The 25947-nt window shown below is 45.1% G+C and overlaps 1 protein-coding gene across 1 annotated transcript in view; it reads right to left on the reverse strand.

The window, feature by feature from the left end:
- Positions 1–25947, reverse strand: part of FLT1 (fms related receptor tyrosine kinase 1) — a 176200-nt gene that overhangs the window by 131280 nt on the left and 18973 nt on the right. Inside the window, exons 3-4 of the mRNA XM_045465730.1 lie at positions 17621–17717; positions 17007–17233 (exon numbers count right to left, since the gene is read on the reverse strand). Of these exons, the coding sequence (XP_045321686.1) occupies positions 17007–17233; positions 17621–17717 (324 nt within the window). The remainder of the gene's footprint in view (positions 1–17006; positions 17234–17620; positions 17718–25947) is intronic.

The following is a 25947-nucleotide window of genomic DNA, read 5'->3' on the forward strand; positions in this document are numbered from 1 at the left end:
CCTCAACCTGCTAAGGGCGTCTGCAAAAACAAACAAACAAACAAACAAACAAACAAAACAAGACAAAACAAAACCTAACAACCAACAACCAATGTCATACTAATGATGAAATACTGGATGCTTTCCCCTTAAGATTAGGAGCAAGGCAAGGTCACTATTTCGATTCAACATTGCACTAGAGGCTCAATGGCTATCATAAATAATGCAATATCCTAGCCAGCACAATTAGGCAAGAAGAAGAAAAAATAAAAGGCACCCATATTTGAAAAGAAGAGGTAAAATTTTGTTTTCAGATGACATACTCTTCTATTTAGAAAATCCTAAGGAATTCACTAAAAAAAAAAAAAAAAAAACTATTAGAACAGTAAATAAGATTGCAGGATCCAAGATCAACATACAAAAATGAATTATATTTCCACATACTTGCAATGAACAATCTGAAAATGAAATTAAGAAAACAATTCCCATTTATAACAGCATCAAAAAGAACAAAGTACTCAGGAATACGTTTAGCACAAGAAGCGTAAAACTTATACTTTGAAACTATAAAAACATTGTGGAAAGAAATTAAAAGATACAAATAAATTTTTGAAGCATCCCATGTTCGTGGATTGATATTAAAATGGAGCCAAAGTATGGAAAGAACCTGAATGTCCCTGACTGATGAATGGACAAAGAAGATGTGGTGTATATATATTCAGTGGAATATTACTCGGCGATGAAAAAGAATGAAATCCTGCCATTTGCAACAATGTGGATGGAACTAGAGAGTATTATGCTAAGCAAAATAAGTCAGTCAGAAAAAGATATATGATTTCACTCATATGTGGAATTTGAGAAACTCAAATGAACATAGGGGAAGGGAAAGAAAAATAAGATGAAAACAGAAAGGGAAGCAAACCATAAGAGACTCTTAAATACAGAGAACAAACTTAGGGTTGCTGGAGGGGAGGGGCATGGGTTAAATGGGTGATGGGCATTAAGGAGGCACTTTCCAGGATAAACACTGGGTGTCATGTGTAAGAGATAAACCACTGGGTTCTCCTAAAGCCAAGACAACAGTGTTTGTTAACTAACTAGAATTTCAATTTTCAAAAACGATGGCACTGCTCCCCAAATTATTCTACAGATTCCATGCAATCCCTACCAGCATTCCAGCTAACCTGACAAGCTGATTCTAAACTTCAAAACTGCGAAGAATCCAGAGCAGCCAAAATAATCTTGAAAAAGAAGACTAAAGTCGGAAGACTTTCACTTCTCGATTTCAGAAGTTACTGCTAAGCCTATAAATGACAGTGACTAAGACAGTGTGATACTGGCATAAGGACAGACACACAGATCAGTGGAGTAGAACTAAGACTCCAGAAATAAGTCTACAAAGAGTCTACAGTCAATTGAGCTTTGGCAAGGGTGCCAAGATCATTCAGTGGGAAAAGCATGGGCTTTCCAACAAATGGTGAAGTAACTTCACACGCAAGGAAATGGGGTGGTACTTTACATCACACCATACACAGATATTAACTTGAAATGGATCGAAGCCCTAAATGCTAAAACTAACAGTTTAAAACTTAAAAAGAGCCACAGAGGTAAATCTTCGTGATCTCAGCTTTGGCCTTGGGTTGTTACATACAATACAAGCAACAAAAGAAAAACAATAGATGAATTGTGCTTCATCAAAATTTAAAACTTTTGTGCTTCAAACAGTACTATCAAGAAAGTGAAAAGAACTCACAGAATGAGAGAAAATATTTGCAAATTATAGATCTGATAAGGGATTTGTATCTAGAATATCTAGAATATGTTTATACATATCTAGAATATGTTAAAACCTAGACATATATATGTAGCTACAACATACAGCACAATATTTTATGCCTAGGTGATATTAAATACAATTATATAAAATTTATTAATATAATAAAAAATTGAGGAACTCTTACAACTCATTAATAAAGATAAATAGCCTAATGAAAAAGGCTATTTTGGGGGCGCCTGGATGGCTCAGTCGGTTGAGCGTCCGACTTCAGCTCAGGTCATGATCTCACGGTCCATGAGTTCAAGCCCCATGTCGGGCTCTGTGGGGACAGCTCAGAGCCTGGAGCCTGCTTCGGATTCTGTGTCTCCCTCTCTCTCTCTCTGCCCCTCTCCCCTCATGCTCTGTCTCTCTCTCTGTCAAAAATAAACATTAAAAAAATTTTGAAAAAAGAAAAAGGCTATTTTTTCACAGCCTGGAAAAAGGCTCTGAATAGACATTTCTCCAAAGAAGATACACCAGTGGCTAAGAAGCACAAAAACAGATGCTCAACATCATGAACCATCAGCAAAACTCAAATCCAAACTACAACAAGATCCTGCTTCATATCCAGTAGGATGGCAACAACAACAACAATAACAACAACAATAAAACAACCCACACTAACAAGTACTGGCCAGGATTTGGAGAAACTGGAACGCTCAGGTACTGTTGGTGGGAATGTAAAATGGCGTAGCCCTTCGGAAAAACAGTCTGGCATTTCTTCACGTGGTTAAACGTAGAGTTACCGTATGACCCGGCAATTCCTCCCCTAGGTATCTTCCCAAGAAAGCGAAGACTTATGTCCGCACAAAAACTTGTATACGAATGTCATGGCCAAAAGGTGGGAACAACTCAGATGTCCATGTACTGATAAATGGAGAGCCACCACCTTTTAAGGTGGTAGACCCGTACAGTGGGATGCCATCCAGGCAACAAAAAGAAATGAAACGCTGACACGTGGTACAACGTAACGTGGATAAGCTCTGAAACGTGCTGAGTGAAAAAAGCCAGCATATATTTATATATTTAATGACAAAATGCCACGTATTTCATTATTCTCTTTATACGAAATATCCAGATGAGGCAAACCCATCAGGACAGAAGTAGATTAGTGGTCGCTTCGGGCCAGGAGGGAAGGAGGGATAAATGGTGATATTTCTGAAATTCAGTCGGCGGAGCGTCCGACTTCCGCTCAGGTCATGATCTCACGGTTCCTGAGTTCGAGCCCCACATGGGGCTCTGTGCGGACAGCTCAGAGCCTGGAGGTTTCTGCCAGTTAGGTCAGATACGGTACACAGATCTTTCTGTTACAGCAAGGCAAACCCAGAAAGCTCCTCATGTTCCAGACTCAAGCTGCTATCCTAAACCGTCAACGATTTTTAAATGTGTTATGCGTGCGGTACAAAATAAGAAACGCCTCCGTTTACAAAAGCTCTTTCCTGACTACCCTTCTTCAGAAGAGAAACAGGTTTTGCCTGGTCTCACATCGAGGCCCCACTGGCCTAATTACAGCAGCTAACTGGATATAGCAAGAGAGGAGAAAAGGGCAAGGGTTAGAAAGGAGAGAACACAGAAGACAGTCCGCCCTTGTTCCTTCCTCTTGTGTTTCCATGAACTTGCTCTTTGAAACATGGGTGGCTAGCTGTAGATCAGGGTAATCAACCACCTCTCAGACCAGCGTCCAGCACTGGCTGGACAGAGCCAGCTAATGTTTCTGGAGAAGATGTCAGGAGCAGCAAGAAAAAAGGTGAAATCAGGACACATCATGTACCCAGCACTGTGTGTAAAGCACAGTCTGTGAACTCAAGGTCCTTATGCAGTAGTCTAGCCGTATGGTCAAGGCACATGCTTCACCCACACAGACGTGCTCAGACTGACTACAGGAAAAAGTACTAAATGCTGCTTTAAAGGAGAATGGGAATATCATTCTTTAAAAACCACAGCTAAGATCTAGATAAGTTAGTTGAAGATCTAAACAAGAGTGCAGCGCTGGGTAGATGGAAATCTCGACCCGACCACAAGATCAAGGCAGGCCAAGGTCTCAGGCTTCCCCCGCGCCCTGGAACCCCGCTCACTGGGTGTTCACACTGAGCTGCTTGGCAGATTTTGGGGTTCACCGAGTGAGTGACCTTTGTCAAGCTCTTCATCTTCATCAACTGTAGCATCCCAAAAAGAAAAGGAAAAGAGAAGGACAGAAAAGATGGTAAGAAGGAAGAGAGGAAGAGTGGGAAAGGAAGGAAGGAAGGGAGGGAGGGAGGGAAGGAGGGAGGGAGGGAAGGAAGGAAGGAAGGGAAGAAGGAAAGAAGGAAGGGAGGGAGGGAGGAAGGCAGGAAGGAAGGAAAGAAAGAAGGAAAGACAGAAGGAAGGAAGGATGGACAGATGGAAAGGTGGAAGAAAGGACAGATGGCAGGAAGCAAGGAGAGAAATGAAATGGAAATGAAGGAGAGAGGAGAGGAAAAAACAAGGGGCTCTGAGGGACTCCTGGGACTCTTTCTTCCACCGCCAAGATCTTGGCCATGGTCCCAATCCTGTTATCCCCAGTTCCACCTCTGAATCATCAGTTGCAAAACTGTTAACAGGCTTTTACGATATCCTATCCCAGTCTCTCATATTAAAGAAGAGGAAACAGAGGCCCAGAGAGGAGAGGCCTTCCCACAAGCACAGGAATAATATTAACGGCTGAGCCAAAAATGGATTCAGGTTTCCTGATGCTAGACCATTCTCTCTCCACCAAATCAAAACCTGGCCCTAACCCTCCCGAATGACTCGGGAGCAACACCACCTTCAAATACCCACCTCAATGGCAGAAATGGTGGCACAGAGGAGGGGTAACACGGATCTTCTGACAGAAGTTACAAATACAAAACGAGAGACTGCTAAGTAATTCTCACTATTAAAATCCAGCTGAGTGGGGCGCCTGGGTGGCGCAGTCGGTTAAGCGTCCGACTTCAGCCAGGTCAAGCGTCCGACTTCAGCCAGGTCACGATCTTGCGGTCCGTGAGTTCGAGCCCCGCGTTGGGCTCTGGGCAGATGGCTCAGAGCCTGGAGCCTGTTTCCGATTCTGTGTCTCCCTCTCTCTCTGCCCCTCCCCCGTTCATGCTCTCTCTCTGTCTCAAAAATAAATAAATAAAAAAAAACGTTGATAAAATCCAGCGGAGTTAGCTCTCTCTGCTGTAAGGTGCCAGCGCCCCTGTGGTCATCTCCGTGACAGCCCCGTGCCCACCCAGGGCGGTCAGAGAAAGCCCTGTTTTACCAGGGCTGGAAATCCTGCCAAGGGTACGGCCAGCAAGCGCAGGGGGAGCTTGGCCACAGGCCTCTCCAGCCAGGACTCGGGTTCTCCCAGGGGGCAGCTACCGGGCGAACGTCCCTTCCACCGTCGAGGGCACGGGGAGTCAGCAGCCAGGGCTCTGTTCACATCCTACACGGGCAACCTGTGCCACCACGGGACTCTCTGGCCACAGCCTCCTCATCGAGGAAACGCAGCAAGCACTCTCCCACACCCACACTGATGATCTGTCGTTCATTCACTTGCAAGGTTCCCACCGGGCGTCGCACGGTGACATCCCTCTGGGGGCCGGGCAGGGGAGGCAAACGGACGGAGCAGCAGGATGAGAGACAGTGAGAAAGCTGGCCGTTGGGCGCGTGGGGACCAGGTCTGAGAGAGGCAATCCTTGCTCGGGGTGGCCGGCGGTTGCCAAGTGGAACAGGGGCCAGGATGGCTAATTTCCAGTTTGCAAAGACAAGTAGGGAATCAGGTTTTGATGCGAAGTCCTCTAATTATTAAATATTGGCAGCCAAGAGCACTGTGCCTGCCAGTCAAAACGTATGTCGGCTGAATGTGGCCCCCACGCTTGCAGTCCGCAACCCTGTGCCACGCTGCACCCCCCCCCCCCAGCTCTGGTTTACATTGCACACAAAGCCCCGAGGGGGCTGGGGCAGAAGCCCGGGCAGGGTCACGTTGGAAAAGAGCAGGGGCTTTGGAATCACCCCGATCTGGGTCCAAAGCTGGACGTGCGCCACCTCGAGCACCGTATCAGATTTCTGCAACTTTTCTGTAAAAGGCGACCTACGATGGAATTTATTCCAGTGGGCTGTTCGTACAAAGCACATAACGAACCTGAGCCACATGTCGATAAGTGACAGCGACACGTGCCAAGTCCCCGGTGAGTCTCAACAGCGGGAGGACGCTGAGGCATCATCTCGTCCAAACCCACCCTGTGAGCACCTGCCCTATGTTTGAATAGCCAGACACACGGGGAACTCACCACGTCCCGAGACACTTCATTTTGGACAGCTTTGGACATTAGAAAGTGTTTCCTTATGTCAAGCTGAAAGCTGCCTATCTTGACTTCTTTCATTCTTAGATAGCAGTTCTGTCATCTAGGGTCATAGAGCTGAAGAAGCTTGGTCTCTCCCTCATATAAGAAAACTTTGGGGGCGCCTGGGTGGCTCAGTCGGTTAAGCGGCCGACTTCGGCTCAGGTCACGATCTCGCGGTCCGTGAGTTCGAGCCCCGCATCGGGCTCTGTGCTGATGGCTCAGAGCCTGGAGCCTGCTTCCGATTCTGTGTCTCCCTCTCTCTCTGGCCCTCCCCCCGTTCATGCTCTGTCTCTCTCTGTCTCAAAAATAAATAAAAACATTAAAAAAAATTTTTTTTTTTAAAAAAGAAAACTTTGAAAGAGGCTATCACATAGTGCCTCCTATTTTCCCCCGTGCAATTCTTTACCTCTTCAAACATTTCAGTTCCTTTCTCGGGTTGTTCCTTGCCAGTGAAGATCATAAAGTCATCCAATTATTTAAAGCCCCCAACCCTTTGAGGCGGGTGCCCATTTTACAGATGGTGACAATGCAGTTTGGAGGGGTCGAGCAACTTGCTTAAAATTCCCGTTTTCATGGTCCGTCCTGAAGCACAAACTAAACGGCAAGACGGGCACCGCCTTTATTCTGAATGCCACGTATTTACTAACGCAGCCTGAGACTGGATTCATTGCCTTGGCCGATGTGGAGTCTCCCTTGTGCATGCTCGTTCAGCCACAGCCTCCCCCAGAAGGCCCTAGGGCGGCCAGCGGGTTTTGCAAGCCACACATAGTCCTTCACGCTAATTACTGTCACATCTCATTTTGTTAATCCCAGCTCGCTATTCTGTCTGCAGGAGACTTTTTGGATCGTGATCCCGTCACATGACAGGTGAGTTTTTGCTCCCAAGATTTTACTCATTTGCTCAGCGTGCCCTCAATTTCCTCGTCCAAGTCCGGGAGGTGAGGTAAGGCTAGCGTAACTGAAAAATCCCACATCTGTCTCTTTTATTTGGCGAACATTCTTGAGCACTTCCTGTCACTGGACCCTGCGCGGGGTGCTTAAGCTTTGCACTGTCAGTCCCGGTCCTCCCAGAGGCTGGCGGGGGGGGGGGGGTCCCATGTGAAAGGAATGTTCCAAAGCTAGTTTGGGGGACCCTGAGGAGGTTTCCAGAACGGGGGGGGGGTGTTTAACTTGAGACGTGCTGGTACAGAAGAGCTGGAGGGAGGCATGGGAAGGCGGGGCGGGGGGAAGCACCCCAGGCAGAAGGTCCCTAGTCTGTGTTCCTTGGCTCATCATAACCTATTTCATTTGCTCGAACAATTACCAGCCCCTTGAGAGTTGAGGGCCTCATCTCTGTGATTTCTACTCTGCCCAGCATGCCGCCTTTCACACAGAGTAATTACTGCCAATTGATCCTCCCAAGTGCAGGCACAGGGCTGTGTCTATTATCTCATTTAATCTCCTAATGACCCCAGAAGTAATACTCTTCCCATCTTACAGGCAAGGAGGCTGAGGCTCAGCAGCTGGTCGAATGAACAACAGTAGGAGTCGTCACAGTAGAGACGCAGGTGGTCCACACGGCAGGCCCAACGCTAAAACGCAGTGTTTCACCCTCACCTCGCAAGTTCACAGTACGACCTCTCGACCGTTGGAGGTGGGGAAGGGCAAGCACTTTCCTGCCTTCTCTACCATGTACTACATGCGGGACTTGTGGCAGCAAGTTCCCTGGCCCTTCCGTGAAATGGAGACGAGAACGACAGCGTCACTCACAGGGCTTCACCCTATGCGAAGTGCTTAGCATGGCGTCCAGCAGGGTAAGACCTCGGGGTTAACGATCGTTCTTACTAAGGAATTTGTCCAAAGTCAAAGACTTAGCCAGAATCAGAACAGGGATTTGAACCTAATTGGAATCCGAGCATGTCGTTGACGTGGTGGACATGTGATGAGGGAAAGCAGGGAGGCTGTTTACGGTCCCAGTAAGTCACCGATTTTTAAGTAGCACCATCGGTGAGCCACGAGGATGCCCAGGTAACCCAGAAAGCATGCCACAGACGACCAAACAACGGATCTTTTCAAGAGTAAAGGAAAACTTAAGAGTATCAGACCCGCAAGGACCATAAAGATCAAAACAGATCTTCTCTTGGTCTCCGGGCAGGGCAGGCATTTTGTTATCATTGTTAAAGAACGTTACAAAATGTCAGAAACTTAAAGCCTTTTCAGCTTAAGGGGATTTCTCCTTGAAAAAGTCCCTTGCTCGTTTTTCTTAAAAGATTACTTAAAGGAGATTTTTAAAAATCCTTAAAACCATAAAGTTTTGAGGTACTGTTTTCCACACTTCTTCACCGTAGAAGGAAAATGACAGGGTATGGTCAGTTTTATTGCCTTTGGACTTCACTGCCATCCTGAGATTTCACGATCGTACCTCAATCGTTAACGTCTCGAAGTCTTAGGCTGTGTCCAAATGGCTCATTCGAGACTATGTTCATTCTGATTATTTTTTAGTATTTATGTAGCTGTACTCAAGGCCTGGTGATACCCAAGTGTGTGTTTGCTAGCAAAGCTTAGCAGGCCGGCATGCCCATAATTTCTGGTAGGGAGCCTAGGGAGTGTCGGGAAATGCTCTCTTTCTGAAGGAACGGCCCAAACTTTTGGCAGGTACCATCAAGTGCTCAGGCCGAATCCCTAGGAATATGCTAGGTGAACCCAAGGTCTGGGGCAGGGGCTAAGGAAAGAGAACGCAATGCTCTCGACTATCAACAGATCTACCAACATGAGTGGTTTCTATCCCAGTCACATGGAAGTGTTTTCTATGGCCAAAGACCCTTGGCGTCTAATGACAAAAATGTTTCTAGAAAGGAAATGTGAAATGTCAGGGCTTAAAGATACCAAGAAGGCCTTCTATCAAAATTTCACATAGCTGGAAAGGAGAATGGATAAGAGTTAAGTTACTCTTCTCTAAACTCTCTCCATGTGGTCCTAATCAGCTGTCCCCAGTGATGGATAGAACGGATAATCTCCTTCATGCTTGGGCCCTAGAGGGAGTACAGACCTAGGGTGTAGAGGGGTCTGTTTCCCAAGGAAAAAATTCTGCCGTTCCAATCAACAGTGTCATCAGTGTATATTTTAAATCCTAGAAATATTTCCTTCCCTTTTTACACAACCTCATCAAAATGAAAAAAAGAAAAAAAAAAAAAATCCAACCGGCAAAATCTGACCTTGCACTAGATTTCTGATGAAGCTGTATGCAGAGACAGGCCAGAATGTTCCCAGGAATTCCTTAAAGAAGATCATTTGTGGTAGAATTCCGGAAATGCAAATGAGCCTGAAAGTGCTATCGTTTCTGGAAGCCCACCTGGGTTTCCAGGAGGCCGAGAGCCCCAACTTTGTTCACCCCCATGTGATCATCTGTCTCCTGAACAAACACGAGGCAACGATGTCAAAATGGCAACAAAAGAAACCTGACTTTTAAAACTGGAGATGCCCTTCAACATTAACCAAGCAATAACAGATCATGTCATAGATTTTTGCCAGGAAATCCAGACCTAAAGAATTCAGCCGGCTAGTCCGGGTAAGAGTTTTGTTTGTCAGAGTCGGTCTCTGAATTTTCTTTCGTTCTACAGAATGTAAACTGTTTAAGCCTCTCTCCCCTTGGAGGAGAATTCTGATGAAGAGGAACGGGATTTTCTCTTTAAAGTTTCTCTCACGAAAACATGCCAGCGATTCCACTGAAAGGATTTTAGAAGCTCTGAGAGTCTGTCCGGCCCCCGCGATGCCCTCCCCGCGCATCACGGTCCTGGCCCACACCACGCGGTGGATCCGACCGGGCAGGCCAGAGGACGCAATCCCAACAGCCTTTGCGCGTGCCACCTTTCAAATGTTGTCATCACCGAGGGGGAAAAGGTGGAAGCCACGAGGCTCCGTAAGTAAATCTGCATGCAGACTGCTACTGTTTTCACCGATGTCCCTGCGAGTAAGGGCAGCTCGGCTGGTTGGGTTGGCCACACCAGGAGAGCAAACTGGGCAACAAATGCCAACTGCCCAGACATCACCCGGCTGAGCTGTGTCACCTGAGCAGCCGGCGAGGGACCCGCTGTGCGTGAGACCCGGGTAGGAACCCAATGGAGGGCAGTGTTAGAACATCCACGCTTCATGGGACACTGGCACGGGGGACTCAAGAAGGACCGTTGAAGATTCGTCTTCACTCCTTAGAAAGACCCACTCTTTGGGCACCTGGGTGGCTCAGTCAGTTAAACGTCCGACTTCTGCTCAGGTCCTGATCCCGTGGTTTGTGGGCTCGAGCCCTGTGTCAAGCTCTGTGCTGACAGCTCAGAGCCTGGAGCCTACTTCACATTCTCTCTCTCTCTCTCTCTCTCTCTCTCTCTCTCTCTCTGTCTCTGTCCCTCCCCAACTCATGCCATCTCTCTCAGAAAATAAAGGTTAAAAAACATTTTTTTTTTAAAGACCCACTTTTGAACAACAGTTGTTCTCGAAGAAAGTTAAACTTGTGCACCTTAAAATGCTCCCAAATCTATTTTGGGTCATGGTCCTAGCCCAGGGGGACTCGAAAATCGTTAAGACCCCTGAACTTTGCTCTCCGTGCCTCCCACAGAACAGGCGACGGGGCCTTGCATGGAGCAGATGTGTGACCCACGTCTGCAGATCACCTCCGTCTGTCGACGGCCCCTCTGGGGTCACACCGATTTGCGGGAGACGCGTTTCGGGAACGCGGTGACTGTCCTGTACAGGAGCACCCGGCAGCGGGGCAGTCACATCCACGGGAGGAGAGCGGTTCTCTCCACCACGGAGCTGTCCCCACGCCTCTGCGTCAGCACTGTGCAAAAAACACCGTCGTGCTTATAACTGGTGCTGTTTCCCTAAACAAAGTATAGGGATGACCTACGCTGTCTACACTAGCTAACACTTTACTAAAGTTTACTTGCTTAAACTTGGGGAAGTTTGACTCTACTGAGCTCCATAATAAGACATACATTTTACATTAGACTCTTTAAACTTTTGTTTCCGTTTGATCCACATACGTGCACGCACACACACGTAAAATACGAGTGTGTACACGTGTGTATGCGTATGTGCATCACGTGGAAACAAAAGTTTTATTTAAAAGTTTCCCTATGGGGCGCCTGGGTGGCTCAGTCGGTTAAGCGTCCGACTTCAACTCAGGTCACGATCTCACGGTCTGCGAGTTCGAGCCCCGCATCGGGCTCTGGGCTGAGGGCTCAGAGCCTGGAGCCTGCTTCCGATTCTGGGTCTCCCTCTCTCTCTGCCCCTCCCCCGTTCATGCTCTGTCTCTCTCTGTCCCCAAAATAAATAAACATTAAAAAAAAATTAAAAAAAAAAGTTTCCCTAAATAACGCTGACCCTTGCGTTTTGCAGTATACTTGGATATTTTCCATTCTATTCTGCTTTATTGTTACTGTTTTAATGCCGATTACAACCCATTAATTTGCTTCCACAGACCATTAGCAGGTTGGGATGTACGTTTTAAAAAGCTCTGACCACACCTGGGTGGCTCAGTCGGTGAGGCAGCCGACTTCGGCTCGGGTCATGATCTCATGGTCCGTGAGTTCGAGCCCCGTGTTGGGCTCTGTTTTGACAGCTCAGAGCCTGGAGCCTGCTTCGGATTCAGTGGTCTCTCTCACTCTCTGCCCCTCCCCTACTCGTGCTCTGTCTCTTTCAAAAATAAATAAACATTAAAAATTTTAATAAAAAAATAAATTAAATTAAATAAAAAATAAAAAGCCCTGATCAACTTGGTAAATAGAGTGACGTCTCCTTCCCATGTCGCGTGAGCTAGAACACAGCAGGGTAACGGAGCACCGTGCATGCGGCTGGCACCCAAACAGGTGACTCTTCCCAACAGGTGACAACACAAGGCTCTCTGGGATCAAGAGAAGTTTCTCTAAGGTCTATCTGTCGCTCAGAAAAACACTCTGAAACCAGCTTAAGCCGATCACTCCTCGAGAGAAAAAGAAATTGAATTTGAAATTAAATTTTAAGAACGAGACAATCCACCGAATGACAATTAGTGTTGTCTGAAGTCAGCGGCTGAAACGCCAGGGTCGTGACAACACCCGGGGATCAGCCGGATCCCCATCCTGGCTTGTCATTTTATTAGCTCTGTCTCATGAAGGTCACCGAAGCTGCTCTCTCATCCACAAAAGGGAAGAAATAAGACCAGCATAGTTTATCTCAGAGATAATTATGTAAAAGCTCTTCAGGAAACTGAAGTACTGTACAAACGAGTCCATCGGGCTGTGCCCTAGTGACTCAGTCGTTAAGACGTGGGCTCAGGTCATGATCTCACGGCTTGTGACTTCAAGCCCTGTGTCCTGCATCAGGCTCTGCACTGACAGTATGGAGCCTGCTTTGGATTCTCTGTCTCCCTCTCTCTCTACCCTTCCCCCGCCCCCCCCCCCGCCCCCTCTCTCCCACTCTCAAAAATAAAATAACTTAAATGAGGGACGCCTGGGTGGCTCAGCTCTGGCTGTGCTGCCCAGCTCAGAGCCTGGAACCTGTTTCAGATTCTGTGACTCCCTCTCCCTCTGCCCCTTTCCTCCTTGTGCTCTCTCTCTCTCTCTCTCAAAAATAAACATTTAAAAAATAAAAACAAAAACACGTGAGTAATTGGACCCTTCTCAGAATGTCTGTGCCATTAGTATTTTTATTTGCTGGGCGTCCCATAGCCAGGTAGAGTTCTTTCTCGTTTTCCGTGAAGGCGTGATGATCATTCTCTCCCAGAGTATCTGGAAAATGCTTTTAAGTAATTTCTGTGCCCGACATGGGGTTCGAACTCACGACCCCAAGAGCGAGAGTCACATGCTCCACTGAATGAGCCAGCCAGGTGTCCCATCTCTCCCAGAATATCAGAGTTATTAGAACCTCTACTACTTTTCATTGATGTACCCAGCGTGTCTGATCATCTTTTTTTTTTTTTTTTTTTTTTTTTTTTTTACCTGAAATTAAGCTGCTATGCACGTCTCATGAGTTTTACACATAGGAGAGAACCAATGGAGGAAAAAAAAAATCTGTTAAGAAAATTCTCCACTTTGTTTTCATAGTCTCGGAGAGAAAAGCAATCAGGTAAAGAGAAGCAGGATAAAAAAAAAAGATGAGTTCCTTCTACTGGGAAGAGGTAAGAGATATTCACCCAGCAGGTAACACACGCACATCCATTTTTTCCCCCTTTTCCATTATAATTTTTCAACAGAGGACATTATTCTTAAATAGCCCGGAAAGGCTCGGTCGTGGAGAGAGGAGGACTTCACAGTGTGGGGAACTCATCATGCTAAGTTCAAGGTCTTCCTAACTAAACCGGAGACGCTGACAAAATATTAAATACTTCAGAGATGCCATTAAAAACTTCTGCTCCGTTTTCTTACTTTATGGCCCCAACTCACATATTATCGTAATAGTTTCAATGAAATCCTCCTTGTAGGAAAGGTTGAGCTGGAGCCAATTTCTTGTGTATACCAGCGGCAGAAAAGCCGTGCAAACACATTCCTTCCTCTCTGCAAAGGGGGGGGGGGGGTGAACACCACCTAAGTAGCCCTTACATTACTAGTCATCTAGAAATCTTAGTTTGCAAGTAGCAAAGCATGAAGGAGCGCTTTACAATTTGCTTTTCTTTGTGACCCAGAATTTTGTAGCTATAACTATGCGGGGAGTCTGGGGGGGGGGTGGGGGTGGAATCCATCCATTTTGCGGGAACAATTTTTTAAAATGCATATAGTGTCTTTCAACTACTCCCACTCAGCAGCCATTTTATCAAGCCCAAGCCCAGGGTGTATCGGGAGAGGAGGATGACTGTCTTTGCATCGGTGTCATTTAGTGAGACAAAGCTCTCCCTGAGTATGGGTTCGGGAACAAGGTGCCCAGGTCCCCTCCGGAAATCCGAGGGTCTCTGACTGCTCTCCCTCACCCGCCACGACCCAACCACCCACCAAGGTCAACTGAATCCCTCCAACCCACCAACTCCTCCACTTCCCCGTGGCTGCCAAAGCGACCTGGGACCACCAGCTCTCCTGCCTCAGTGCACTCAACAACCCCCTCCCTGGTCTCCCCGCCTCTGTCTTGCCCTCTCTGGATGTCCTCCCACCACGGACACTCGGAAGGGAAAAACCTGACTCCCTTACTCTGCTGCTAATACTCTTCTGGTCACTCCCCACGTAGCCTCAACGTGAAGTGGGTCTCAGGTCCTTCGCTTGGAAAACGAAAAGGAGTGCTTCGAGGGGTGGTGGCGAGAACAAAATGGCACGACGCAAACAAACCCATTGGTTTAAACGCAAAGAAAATACAAACGTAAGGAGTTATTACGTTAAAGGAAATTGTAATTTACCAGACCATTCAGTAATTAAGGTACTTAAAGTTAATTACTCCAATAATTAAATTGATGTAACGTATTATGTCAGAGGCTTGGGGGATCTGAACAAGCTGTAATGCCAAAGTGGCAATGTTGATCTTTCTTATACCACGTATGAGATGTGGTGTGCGAATCAGTGCCCAGTTGGGAAGGGGGAGGACTGCCGGTTACACAGCAGGGAATCAACAATGCCTACATAATGGTTTGGGTTATAATTCACGTGCTGGCTTTCCACAGACAAAGCTACACGGCCCCGGTTCTTTTCCTCGGCACCCCATCGGACCACAAACCTAAGTGTCTCTCAAAAGATGTGTCTCACACCGTTTCTCATCTTTAGAGAAAACCAAAATCAAATGCCAATACATCTGATGCTTCTCAGGAGAGAAGTCCTCCAGACAGAATAATGTGCTCTGAAGTAAACATTCAACAATAATAAATAAGTGACAACCAGTGAACGACTAGTGAGTAATCACAGCTGTGTATCAGGAACTGGTTGGAGTTTTATTAATCCCAGAGACAATTCTGACTCATCAGAGGTAGGTTTCGTGCCCCTGAAAGAAATTAAACCTGCAACGTAGTATGTATTCCATTAACATGGAAGCATACGACTGCATTTTTTCAAAGGAATTGAAAAAACAAATGAAAATAGGAAATGCGTAAAATGTTACACGATTTGGAAAAGTTACAATTGTTTCATAAACTATATCGCAGCTACCTTGGACTTCAATGAAGCGTGTTATGAGATCAACATCACTATCAGGAAAGACCACAAAACTGGTGTTACTATTCAGAGTACAGTTTAATAGGCGTGTAGGAGGTATAAGTGAAAAGAGCTGAATGTTATGTTTTCAGAAAAAAATAAGAGAGATGTTTTTGGGGTTGTTTTTTTTACCCATCTGAGTATCTGATTTGCAAGTCAGATTCTGATAAACCCACCGGAGAAAAAGTTTCTTAGGAGAATTTTAGTACGAATGAATCTTCTCCCATTCCTCTGGAGAGATGGGAATAAAAGCGTTTTCTTTTCCTCCACGAGTGCCAGAAAGAACATAACATACTATGCGGAACTAGAAAAAGAGAACGGGTGGCTGGGTCCGTGGCTTTTTGGCACCACGATCAAAGGTTGTGTCTGCTTTTTCCACGGGCTGCAAAGGTACCTCTCTGGCAGTCTCTGTCCCTACTCTGCACCGCTCCCCACTCCAGCGTTTTCTGCCTGCCACCCTCACGTCCCTCCTGTGGGAAGTGGGCTGACTTCCCCAAGCCAAGATCCCTGGCCTACTCCCCCCTCTTACTTTGAAGCACACTTACTCCATTCCTGTGATGGCAAACTGCTAGTAAGTTGTTATCTACCCCCTTGGAAAAGTGCAACATGTAAAAACAGGAGCAGAGAAGCAGCTGAGTCTCAGTCAGGCTGATCAAAGCTAGAAAGATGTTACTGGCTGTATCACACAACTGTTCTACTGTCTCCTAAAACTAGTTCTGAATCTGGGCGATCACATGTTATGCTCGGTAAAACATGGTCTAATTGTCTCATTTCAAAACGTAAAAAAAAAAAAAAAAAAAAAAAAAGAATCCTACCCAAACTCGCTCCAATGCAAGAACTCACCAGAAGGCAGACCCACCATGTAATATTTAGACTATCGACAGCAATGGTTGCTTGTTCGGTTTTTTTAACTTGATTTTGTGCCAGATGCCAACTAATTTTGCTTTGTGTTCTCTAGAGCCTTGGGGGTTTGTTGTTGTTGTTGCTTTAAATCCCACTCAACAAGTTTTGGAAATTGGCTGGAACTGAGCAAGGAAGAACAAAATGATGGGCCATTTTCCTTATTCTTTCTTGGGGACCCGTTTCTACCGTCAATGTATATTTCTTTAAGGATTTTGCATTTCTCGCCTCGGAGTATCACTCGGTTTGTTCGTTCTCCAAGGAGTGAAAAACAGTGCCATAAAAATTATAACTGGAAAACAATTCATTTTTACCTTTTGCCCATTCTACTACGGAATGATACACGCCAGCTCCTACTGTCATTACAATACTCGCTCGATGAACACGAAATAATTCAACATCATCAACTGGAACCGATTTTGTAACATTCAAGGGACATTAGCAACGTTACCTTTGTAATTTAGTAGAAAGAACAGTATTTTACAATTCTGACATGTAAGAGAATACAGCTGTGTTAAAGGACAAAGAAAATCTTACATTCTATTTTGCTCTTAATTGAACTAAAATCTTGTCGCTCATTTATTGATCCAGCTGTGCCATGGGCCACCCATTTCCTCTCGGTGCTATGGATACGGCGGTGAACGAACTAGACAAGAGTCCCTCCTTGCAGGGAGCACATCATTGACTACCGGGGCCTTGAGGATTGTGATTGAAGCAGACACTCAAGAAATGCACTGAAAATGCATTCCACCAGTTTCTGGGGGCAGAATCTCTTTCCTGGTTCATGTCCCTCACCACTAGGAATGCCCACTTTCCAAGGGACCAGGGTGAATTTATATCTCACGGCAAACAGAGTGTAGAAAACGGAGATCTTACCATTAATAAATATATAGATTGTAGATTCTGTTTTCTTCTTCTTTGAAGTGGGTGTAGATAGATATTTGCAGCTATAGAAGCCAGTGTGGTTTGCTTGAGCCATGTTCAAGGTCAAAGTACTGCAGAACTGTTTATCATTCCTTCCACAGGCAGATTTAGTTATGCTCAGCCTTTTGCTTTCCTTTCTCACTGTTTCAGGCAAAGACCATGAATGGGCTGCTTCCCCTCTGCAATCACAGATAAGGAGACACAACACAGTGAGGGCTGGGGCCAGGTCCCAAGCATCCATCTCGTTAAGGAGCGCTGTTCTGAGGGCCTTGAAAGGTGGTCATCTTCTGGACAGAGACACAACTTGGCGTTTAGAAAGCTCTTAAACAACTTGGAAGCAAAATGCAAAAAAAAAAAGGCTAGGGGCATCCCTTCCGTGTTTCTCCTTGACCGAGTGAGTCTCTCCTTGTGAAGCTGGAGCATGCAGCTTGAACTCTGCAGATCACAAGAGACCACTGAAGTCCCCACCTTTGTTCTCTGAGAGGCCACGTTTCTACTCCGCCAGGGAATGATTTTTGCCTTAGGAAAGGCAACCAGGGTATCCCCGAACCAACACAGTCACTTACCTACATTTGAGATACAGTGTCTGGCCTGCTTGCATGATGTGCTGGGAGCCTTTTAAACTCAGTTCAGGACCTCTTAATTTCGAACCTGAACTAGATCCTGGAAAACAAATTTTGGAAATGTATTATTCGCAAATTGCCTTCTCATTTTCCTTAAGTCCTATCTTTCCACGAAGATCACTTCGAACCTTTAACTTGCTTGCCCGTGCAAAAGGGTACATGTCATATTAAATTCTTTTAACTCACAATTTTTTTCCCAGTCCTAGCCTCATTCACAAATATTATATGCCCTATTATACCAGATGATTTAAGTAATATCCCAAAACCATTAAATTTAGAACATTAATAGATTCATGCACGTTTCTAAATGCAGCCACATTAAGAATACAAAGTAGCATCACAAACTCTCAGGATTCAATGTCAGTGTCCTTCAAAACTGAACTTCCACCCTGGTGGATAATCTGGTCGTACAGGCCTGGCTGATCTTTTTTTTCTCAAATACAAAGTATACACACTTCCTGGGTTATAGACATAGTTCGGTGATTAGTAAGGTCATGATATTTTGGGTGAGTCATTTCTCTTTCTGAACGAGTTTCCTCATTTGGAAAACCAATTATAGACCAAAATCGGTTTTAGAAGCCCTTGGTTTGTCTTACATAATCTCCAAGTTCCCTCTATAATGGAACAGAAAAAAGGAACTATTCACCTCTACGTGACATTCGACAAGCATACTTCATGGGGAGTGTTGCGAGACAATGAAATAAGCCACACAAAAGTGCCTGGACATCTACACATCTCCATACAACACGATAATAGCATCCACCCGAGGGACTCTGTGTGCCACTAGTCAAGCCACCTCTCTCTCCAGACCTCAGTTCTCTTATCTGCAAACCGAGAGACTGGGCTAGATGACCTTGGGTATCTGACTGCATTTCTGACATCTCCAGTCCCATGATCCTTGGAACCATTGGTGTTATTGGAGGGTGATCCTCTCCTGAAGCGGCGTTGGGCACTGACTCATCACAATAAATATCAAGAAGGATCTCTCCTGCCTCCTGCTCCCCCACCCTCCTCCCTCCCAGTGGAGGCAGCTGCAGATGCCTGGTAAAAGCAGGACATCAGGGCCCAGGATTAGCAGGGATAAGGGTTAGGGGGGTGGAGAATGGATATTCTTGGAGGAAAATTGGAGCCAATCTTGGAGCCAATCTTAAAAATATTTTTTCACTTAAGAAATAGGCTCACGCGGTGGAATTCAAGATAGATGGCTAAGCTGAACAATCTTCTAGGTTTTCATGTCAGATCACAGATCAGGGAGATGAGATACACAGGTCAAACTCCACGGTTAAGGCTGGCAGTACTCTCTAGCGTTACTCGTGGGTCCTATTACCACAAAGAAAACTAGACTTAGTTAAAAGGCCTGCATTTGAAGCTTAAGTTCTCCATTTACTAAGTGCATGGTCTTGGCATTCTGTACTGTTGCTCCTTAGTATCCTCGTGTGTAAAACCGGAAAACCCACGACCTACCTTGCAGGCATGGCGTGTGGTTTCAGTGCTGTGTCATCTAAGTGGTGGGTGCTGCCTGACATGGGGCAGATACCCAATCGCTGCCATCTCGCAGACTTGCTCTCCCCAACTTGTGTCACCGAGTATTATGTTGAGATGTAATTGCCAAGACATTACGTGAACTTAATCTGCATTTCCGGTGTTTGCTGGTGATATATATTAATGTTGTAAAAGCAACTTTTATACACCATAGGTCCTGGTATCAGATTGCTACTAGGAAAAAAGGGCTCCATATGAACTAATTTAAGTTAAAATCAAGGTTTCATATGGATGCAATCGGTCTATCCAATAACCCCACAGAACACGTCAACCCATTCAGGTACCTAGGGAAGCACTTTGTACTTTATTTATCTTTAGGAGTTTCCTGAGGCAACATGTAGCTCAAAACCAGTGATCCGTGGGAACACTAAGGTTTTCTCAAGCCACAGTCAGCAACTGATAACACCTATCCTGAAAAACGTCCGGGCCAGGATACTTGCCGCCCTTCTTTATGGCACGGAATTCTGGAGATTTAATTAAGCAGTTGTTCGTGTGCTGGAAAAAATCCAGCGAAGACTCCTGCAGAAAATTCTGGCAGTACGTGGAAATATCTCTACGGCTGACGTGGAGCTGATGAGCTTTCTTACCCAGGAGAGGCCAGGGGAAAGCCTCCCTTTTCGTGACATGAGGTGAACCCCACTGCCTACCACTTTGGTTTCCAAATCATATGAGTCTTTATCAGCGCCCCCCAAAAAACAGCACTCCTGACATTCATCAGAAGGAAGCTTGGACCTCAAAGACCCACCCAAATCACAGCTGAGGGAAGTGCTATACAGAGAAGGGGCCCTTAAAGAACACGCCATCCAGGGGCGCCTGGAGGCTCAGTCAGTTGAGCGTCCAACTCTAGATTTTGGCTCAGGTCATGATCCCAGGGTCGTTGGATCGAGACCTGTGTCGGGCTCTGCACTGAGCGTGGAGCCTGCTTGGGATTCTCTCTCTCCACCCCCCCCCCCCCACCTCTGCCCCTCTCCCCAACTCCCTCTTGCTCTAAAATGAAAAAAAAAAAATTAAAAAAAAAAAACAACCCGAATACGCCATCCACCCACTTTCCTCGGCACTTCCCATCCCATCGTCCCACTGAAAGAAAGCAACACAACTGAGCAGTTAAATAAGACACAGAAAACGATAGCGTTCTTGGAAAGTTTAGGGGGGAAGATGCTAAGAAAAATAATTTGCTATATAATTAGTCTCCCCCCGACATCAATGAATTTTGCACTCGGAATGAGGAAGCTAGAGAAAAGTAGTTGATTAAAACAAAGGAAAGGAGGAGTAGGAGGAAAAGATCTCCAAGGAACTGGACACTCTGAGTACCCCATCATTCTTCAGTTAATAGGAAACCAGAATCTCATAAAGATTAACGGACGTGCCAAGACTATAGTTTAACAGGAAAACTAACAGGGAAAAGGAAAGTGAAATATTTATTCCTCAAATGCTTGGAAAACACATTAGGCCTGAAAACATTTTTTAAAGCAATTTAACGCCCATACACCTACTTGAGTAGTGAAGATTTGACTAACGTTCTTTGAGTCTCTACTGTAGGTCGGCCCTCTCTCCATTTCACTAGTGATGTATATCAAGATATATAAATATGGGGGCGCTTCGTGGGGGGCTCCGTCAGTTAAGCGTCTGACTCTTGGTTTTGGCTCTGGTCAAGATCTCATGGTTCATGAATTTGAGCCCCACGTCAAGCTCCGCCCTGAGCGCGGAGCCTGCTCGGGATGCTCTCTCCTTCCGCCTCTCTCTCCAAATAAATAAATAAACGTAAAAAAAAAAAAAATAAATAAAGATATAAATATGTACCTATCCCATATCCATTGTCACAGCAAGTGAAAATCAGCTGGCTCTTCTCAGTGATGGCTCAGAATCACACTGCCCAGTTGGAAACAAATTCCCAGGATACTTTATTTCCAAAAGGGGAGTGCTAGAATTTAACAAGGATTCTCCCCGTGTGAAGCTCAGACGGGGACCCGAACTTCCCACCGTTGGCCACGGTGGCCCAGAAATCTGGTGTAAACAAATTATGGTCCCCTCAGTGAATTAGGTGGTCTGTGAACTACTGTTTGTGTCCAACTCAACTACAATATACAGCAGTCTCACCTTTCTGCAAGGGACCAAGACCCCCCCAGCGGATGCCCGAAACCACAACAGCACCAAACCCTACACATACTATGTTTTTTCCCCACGCATACACACCCGTGATTCAGCTCAGTTCTTAAGGTTGGCACAGTAAGAGATGAACAAGAATAATAAAACAGGCCAATTATTAGAATACACTGCAATAAACGTCACGCGGGTGTGGTCTTTCTCGCAAGATATCTCACCGTCCTTGCGCCCACCGTTCTCCTTCTGATGATGTGAGATGACACAATGGCCACGTGATGAGGTGAAGTGAGGTCAGTGACGCGGGCACGGTGACAGAGCGCGAGGCTATTAATGACCTTCTGCCCGTACGTCAGAAAGATGATGAGTGCTTCTAGGCCACAGATGACTGAAACCATGGAAAGCAAAACCAGACACATGGGGGGACTACTGTAATCGTGAGAGGCAAAGAGACCTAGTTCTGTCAGGAAAATCATCATTTAAATAACAAAACAAAAAACAACGCAGACCGTGGAAATGGGTTTATCACATGCTCCTTTATTAGAATAAGCTATCAAGCGTTGTGCCGTCATAGCGTTAAAAAACTACCATGGGGGGTACCTGGCTGGTTCAGCGAGAAGAGCATGTGACCCTGGATCTCGGGGTCATGAGTTTAAGCCCCACACTGGGTGTATGGATTACTTAAATAAAAAACTTAAAACCAGTAGGTGTATACGGACTTAGGTGAATAGGGACACTTTATATTATTCTTGTCTGAATATTTTCTTCATTGTTTGTTCCGTTTTGTCTGGCAGGTAGAAAGAATAGAACTGCATGACTCTCTGACAAAAACCCCTTCCCTTCCCACACGCCAAACCTCTGGTTGAAAGCCCACACACGGACTATTCTACGACGCGCTCTCCATTCCCCACCTTGTCTTAGGCAAAATGGAGCGCCTTCTTGGACTTCAGTGGGTAGAGTGAGTACAATTCCAAGTAAAGTACGGCTTTATTTTGCAATCAAAGCCAAGGCCCCAACGACTGAGGTTCTTTCTTCAAAGCTAACCCTGCTGGATACGAACACACCAAACTTCCACCATAGGTCACGATGAACCAGATAGCCTGGCCCATCACTTTTAAGACTGAGAGAGACTCTTACATAGTCTGGCTAAAAGTAGCCTTGGAAAACTGTTTTCACTGTTCTGAGTAAAAATAGCGTTCTTGTTGGCTGAATGCAGTTTCAAGATAAACCTCTCAGCTCCTCTTTCTTCCAGACGCCCCCCTGCCCCTTCCTTTGCTTCTACGATACTGAAATCAAAGGGTTAATCTCTGTAAGAAAGGGGCCTTACTCAGATAGAAATCATGAAACATCCAGATTTTTCCAGTTTTTGTTGAGCATCATTGATCTCTCCAGCTTAGCTACCGTGGTAGCCACGGGCATATCACGTAAGCCTCAGGTGCCTCATCTGCCAACAGAGGGGGGTGGCCTGAGAATTTCAGAATTCCTTCCAGCCTAAAAGTTCTATGATCTGGAGATTACAGTCACTGATACGCATGTACAAGTTAGAAATCACGTCAAAAATACTCATGAGGAATGAAGTACTTATACACACTACAACCTAGATGTCCCTTGAAAATATCATGCAGGTACACAAAAAAGGAAAAGGCCGTATTAGAACATAGGGAGAAGCCGGCGGTCTACAAGCCACAGAGAAAGGCCTCAGGAGAAACCAAACCTGTCCGTGCCTCAGATTTGGACTTCCAGCTTCCAGACTGTGAGAAAAGAAATGTCTCTCATTTGAGAACCCAAAGCAAAAACACCACTGCTGAGTGAAAGCAGCCTGTCACAAATGGCCACACGCCGTATGCTTCCGTTTGTCTGAAATGTCTAGCGTAGGCAAATCCACAGAAAATACATCAGTGGTGGCTAGGGGCAGGGGAAGAAGAAAATGGAGAGTATGGGGCTTCTTCCTGGGGTGGTGACAATGTTCTAAAATTAGATAGCGGTGGTGTGGTAGGGTCCTCTCCCTAAGGATCGAAAATAAAAACAAAAACAACCTCAAGGCAACCTGACTCCACGCGTACGTGATAACATCCCTCATGACCTCGTACCACGAGACCACTTTTTATCAGACTGCATGTTTCTGTGTTACCAAACATGGGAGACAGAGAAAGAGAAAACGTATAAAAAAAAACTATGCCGCGTGGCATTCAGCTCTTCGGGTCTTCGGCTACGAACCCAACGGAGCAGTCACGGCACAGATCAAGTTGCTTCCTGGAGAGGAGAGTCTCGGTGTCCCGACCCTCTGCGCCGGAATCCTGCTACAGCGATGGCTGCTCAATGCTGAATACGTTAAAAAAAACACCAAATTATAGGATCTCACAGTTCGTGGGATCAAGCCCCATGTAGGGCTGACAGCATGGGGCCTGCTTGGGGTTCTCGCTTTCCCTCTCTCTGCCTCTCCCACATTCTCCCTCTTTCTCTAAATCAATCAATCAATCAATCAATCAATCAGCAAGCATTTTTTAAAACCACACCAAATTATACGATTTAAAATGGGGAGTTTCATGGTATGTGAATTTTATCTCACAACTTTTTTTTTTTTTTTTTTTTTAAATAAAGAACTTATGGGGAGCCTGAGTGGCTCAATTGGTTAAGCGTCCAACTCTTGATCTCAGCTCAGGTGTTAATCTCAGGATTCTGAGCTCAACCCCCATTTATGGGCTCCGGGCTGGGCATGAAGCCTAAAGTAAAATAACATGACAAGATTAAATTAAATTAATAAAATAAATAAAATAAAATAAAATAAAATCTTATGACTAAAGTAATCAGGTAAGTTGAAGACACGGAATATGGAGCGATTTTGAACTTCGTTGCTACCTACTTCTCTATCACTATTAGATTTTATACTATTTTTCCAGCTTAAAGCTGCAAAAGGCTGATTTTTTCCTTCATGCTCAGTAACATCACTCTTTATGTGTTAGAAGTTTTACAAACATATTGCAAAAAAAACCTCACTATTCCCCCGAATTACAACCTTTTTAATTTGATTCGATGTTAAGTCACTTCTAATGGTGGATTTTGAATTGTGACCATTTAAATTGGAATTGTAACAAACTGAGTCACATTGAAAACTGTTGTTAGAGCTCTCTGTAGAAAACTAGCGGTGTTTCCTTTCATATTAAAATTGAATTCTAATTTACTTTTTTAATGCGAAGCTTTGTATATCAGATTTATTTCAAATGAGATGCATCTGTCTTTGATTTTGCATACCATGTTTTCAACAGTACATAATCCTACATGATAAATGACCTCTTTATCTAAGTATAAATCCCCAAGTATCATGTTTCCAAGATTTGATTTTAAGACCATGAGCCTTTAGCAAGGTTGTATGAGGTTAATTAAGCATAATTCATAATAAAGCAAGATATTCCTTCCCCAAGATGCACTTTATTAAAAGCGTAAGTCTCATAGACTAAGTTTTATAGAATCTTTCTGGTTGGTGGCAAGGGTGGGAGAAAGGTTACGAATGCAACTGCAGATGAACCCAATTTCTAGAAACTACCAAAGTTTTTGATTGGGATCTAATTCCTGTGGGGCTCTAGTGCTTAATAAAAAAGAAAAAAGAAAAAAGAGAAAAGAAGCTGAACCTTAGTCTCAACCTCCGTGTTGTGCCTTTATTAAAGTATTGATCAGGTCACATAAAGGGTACATTATAAGCGAGTGCACCATGAAGACCCCACCACCTGCAAAGCTGGCAGCACGAGGGCATTATAAATGTATTTATACATATAATGCATGTTTCATTTCCAGCATGATGGAGAAAGACCCAAGGGTTCATATTCCATCTATCAACGGACCACATGGAAGACAGGAAAGCCATGGGGATCTGCACAGCAGCGGCATAGCTTGAGTCCACGGTTAGCCAAACGTTAATTTTCAAAATGTTAGTTTTCCCCCTAACAACTGGCGTTAGGTCAAGGAAACTCCGAAAGAAAAAAAGGATGTTAACCTAAATACATGCACACATACACAACTCCTGACTCGGATGCATACACCGCTCTCTGTGAAAAGGTCAACGTTGTTTTAGGTATGGGGGGGAAGCAGGTGTAGATGTGTAAAAGGTCGGGGGGGGGGTGAGTGTTTGAATTGTTTCCTTCATTGTTTTAGACATAGGGAGAGCTCTTTTTGGCTGGGATTTAGAAGCCGACATGTATTTGGCAATGGCACGGAGCTCCTGCTGACTTACTGCTGACTAATCCCTTATGTTGATAAGATTATTTGCAACTTTTGGATGGACAAATACAGGATATTTTACATTAGAGGAATCGTGTGATGGATCTCAGGGTCTACAAAGGTCTGAATGTTGAAGTAGCTGCTGTCCAGCAACCATACGTTTAATTTGTAGAAAGCTGCTAATCCCAGGGGTTGGCTATTGTCCTTTATGTCTTACGTGATATTAAGCTCACGATTTTACCACACAGATCCACAAAAAAGAATTCACTGGCTTCTGGCTTTAGAGATTTTACTATCCGAAGTAACCCCCAAATCTTTAGACTTTAGATGTCGAGTGTCTGATCCCCATGCTTTAGCAGAAAGTTTTAAATTGTCACTTACATGGCATTTGTGCCTTGAATTCAATGGGAAAA

The sequence above is a fragment of the Leopardus geoffroyi genome, chromosome A1 (genome assembly GCF_018350155.1).
Source record: "Leopardus geoffroyi isolate Oge1 chromosome A1, O.geoffroyi_Oge1_pat1.0, whole genome shotgun sequence".
Lineage (NCBI taxonomy): Eukaryota > Metazoa > Chordata > Mammalia > Carnivora > Felidae > Leopardus > Leopardus geoffroyi.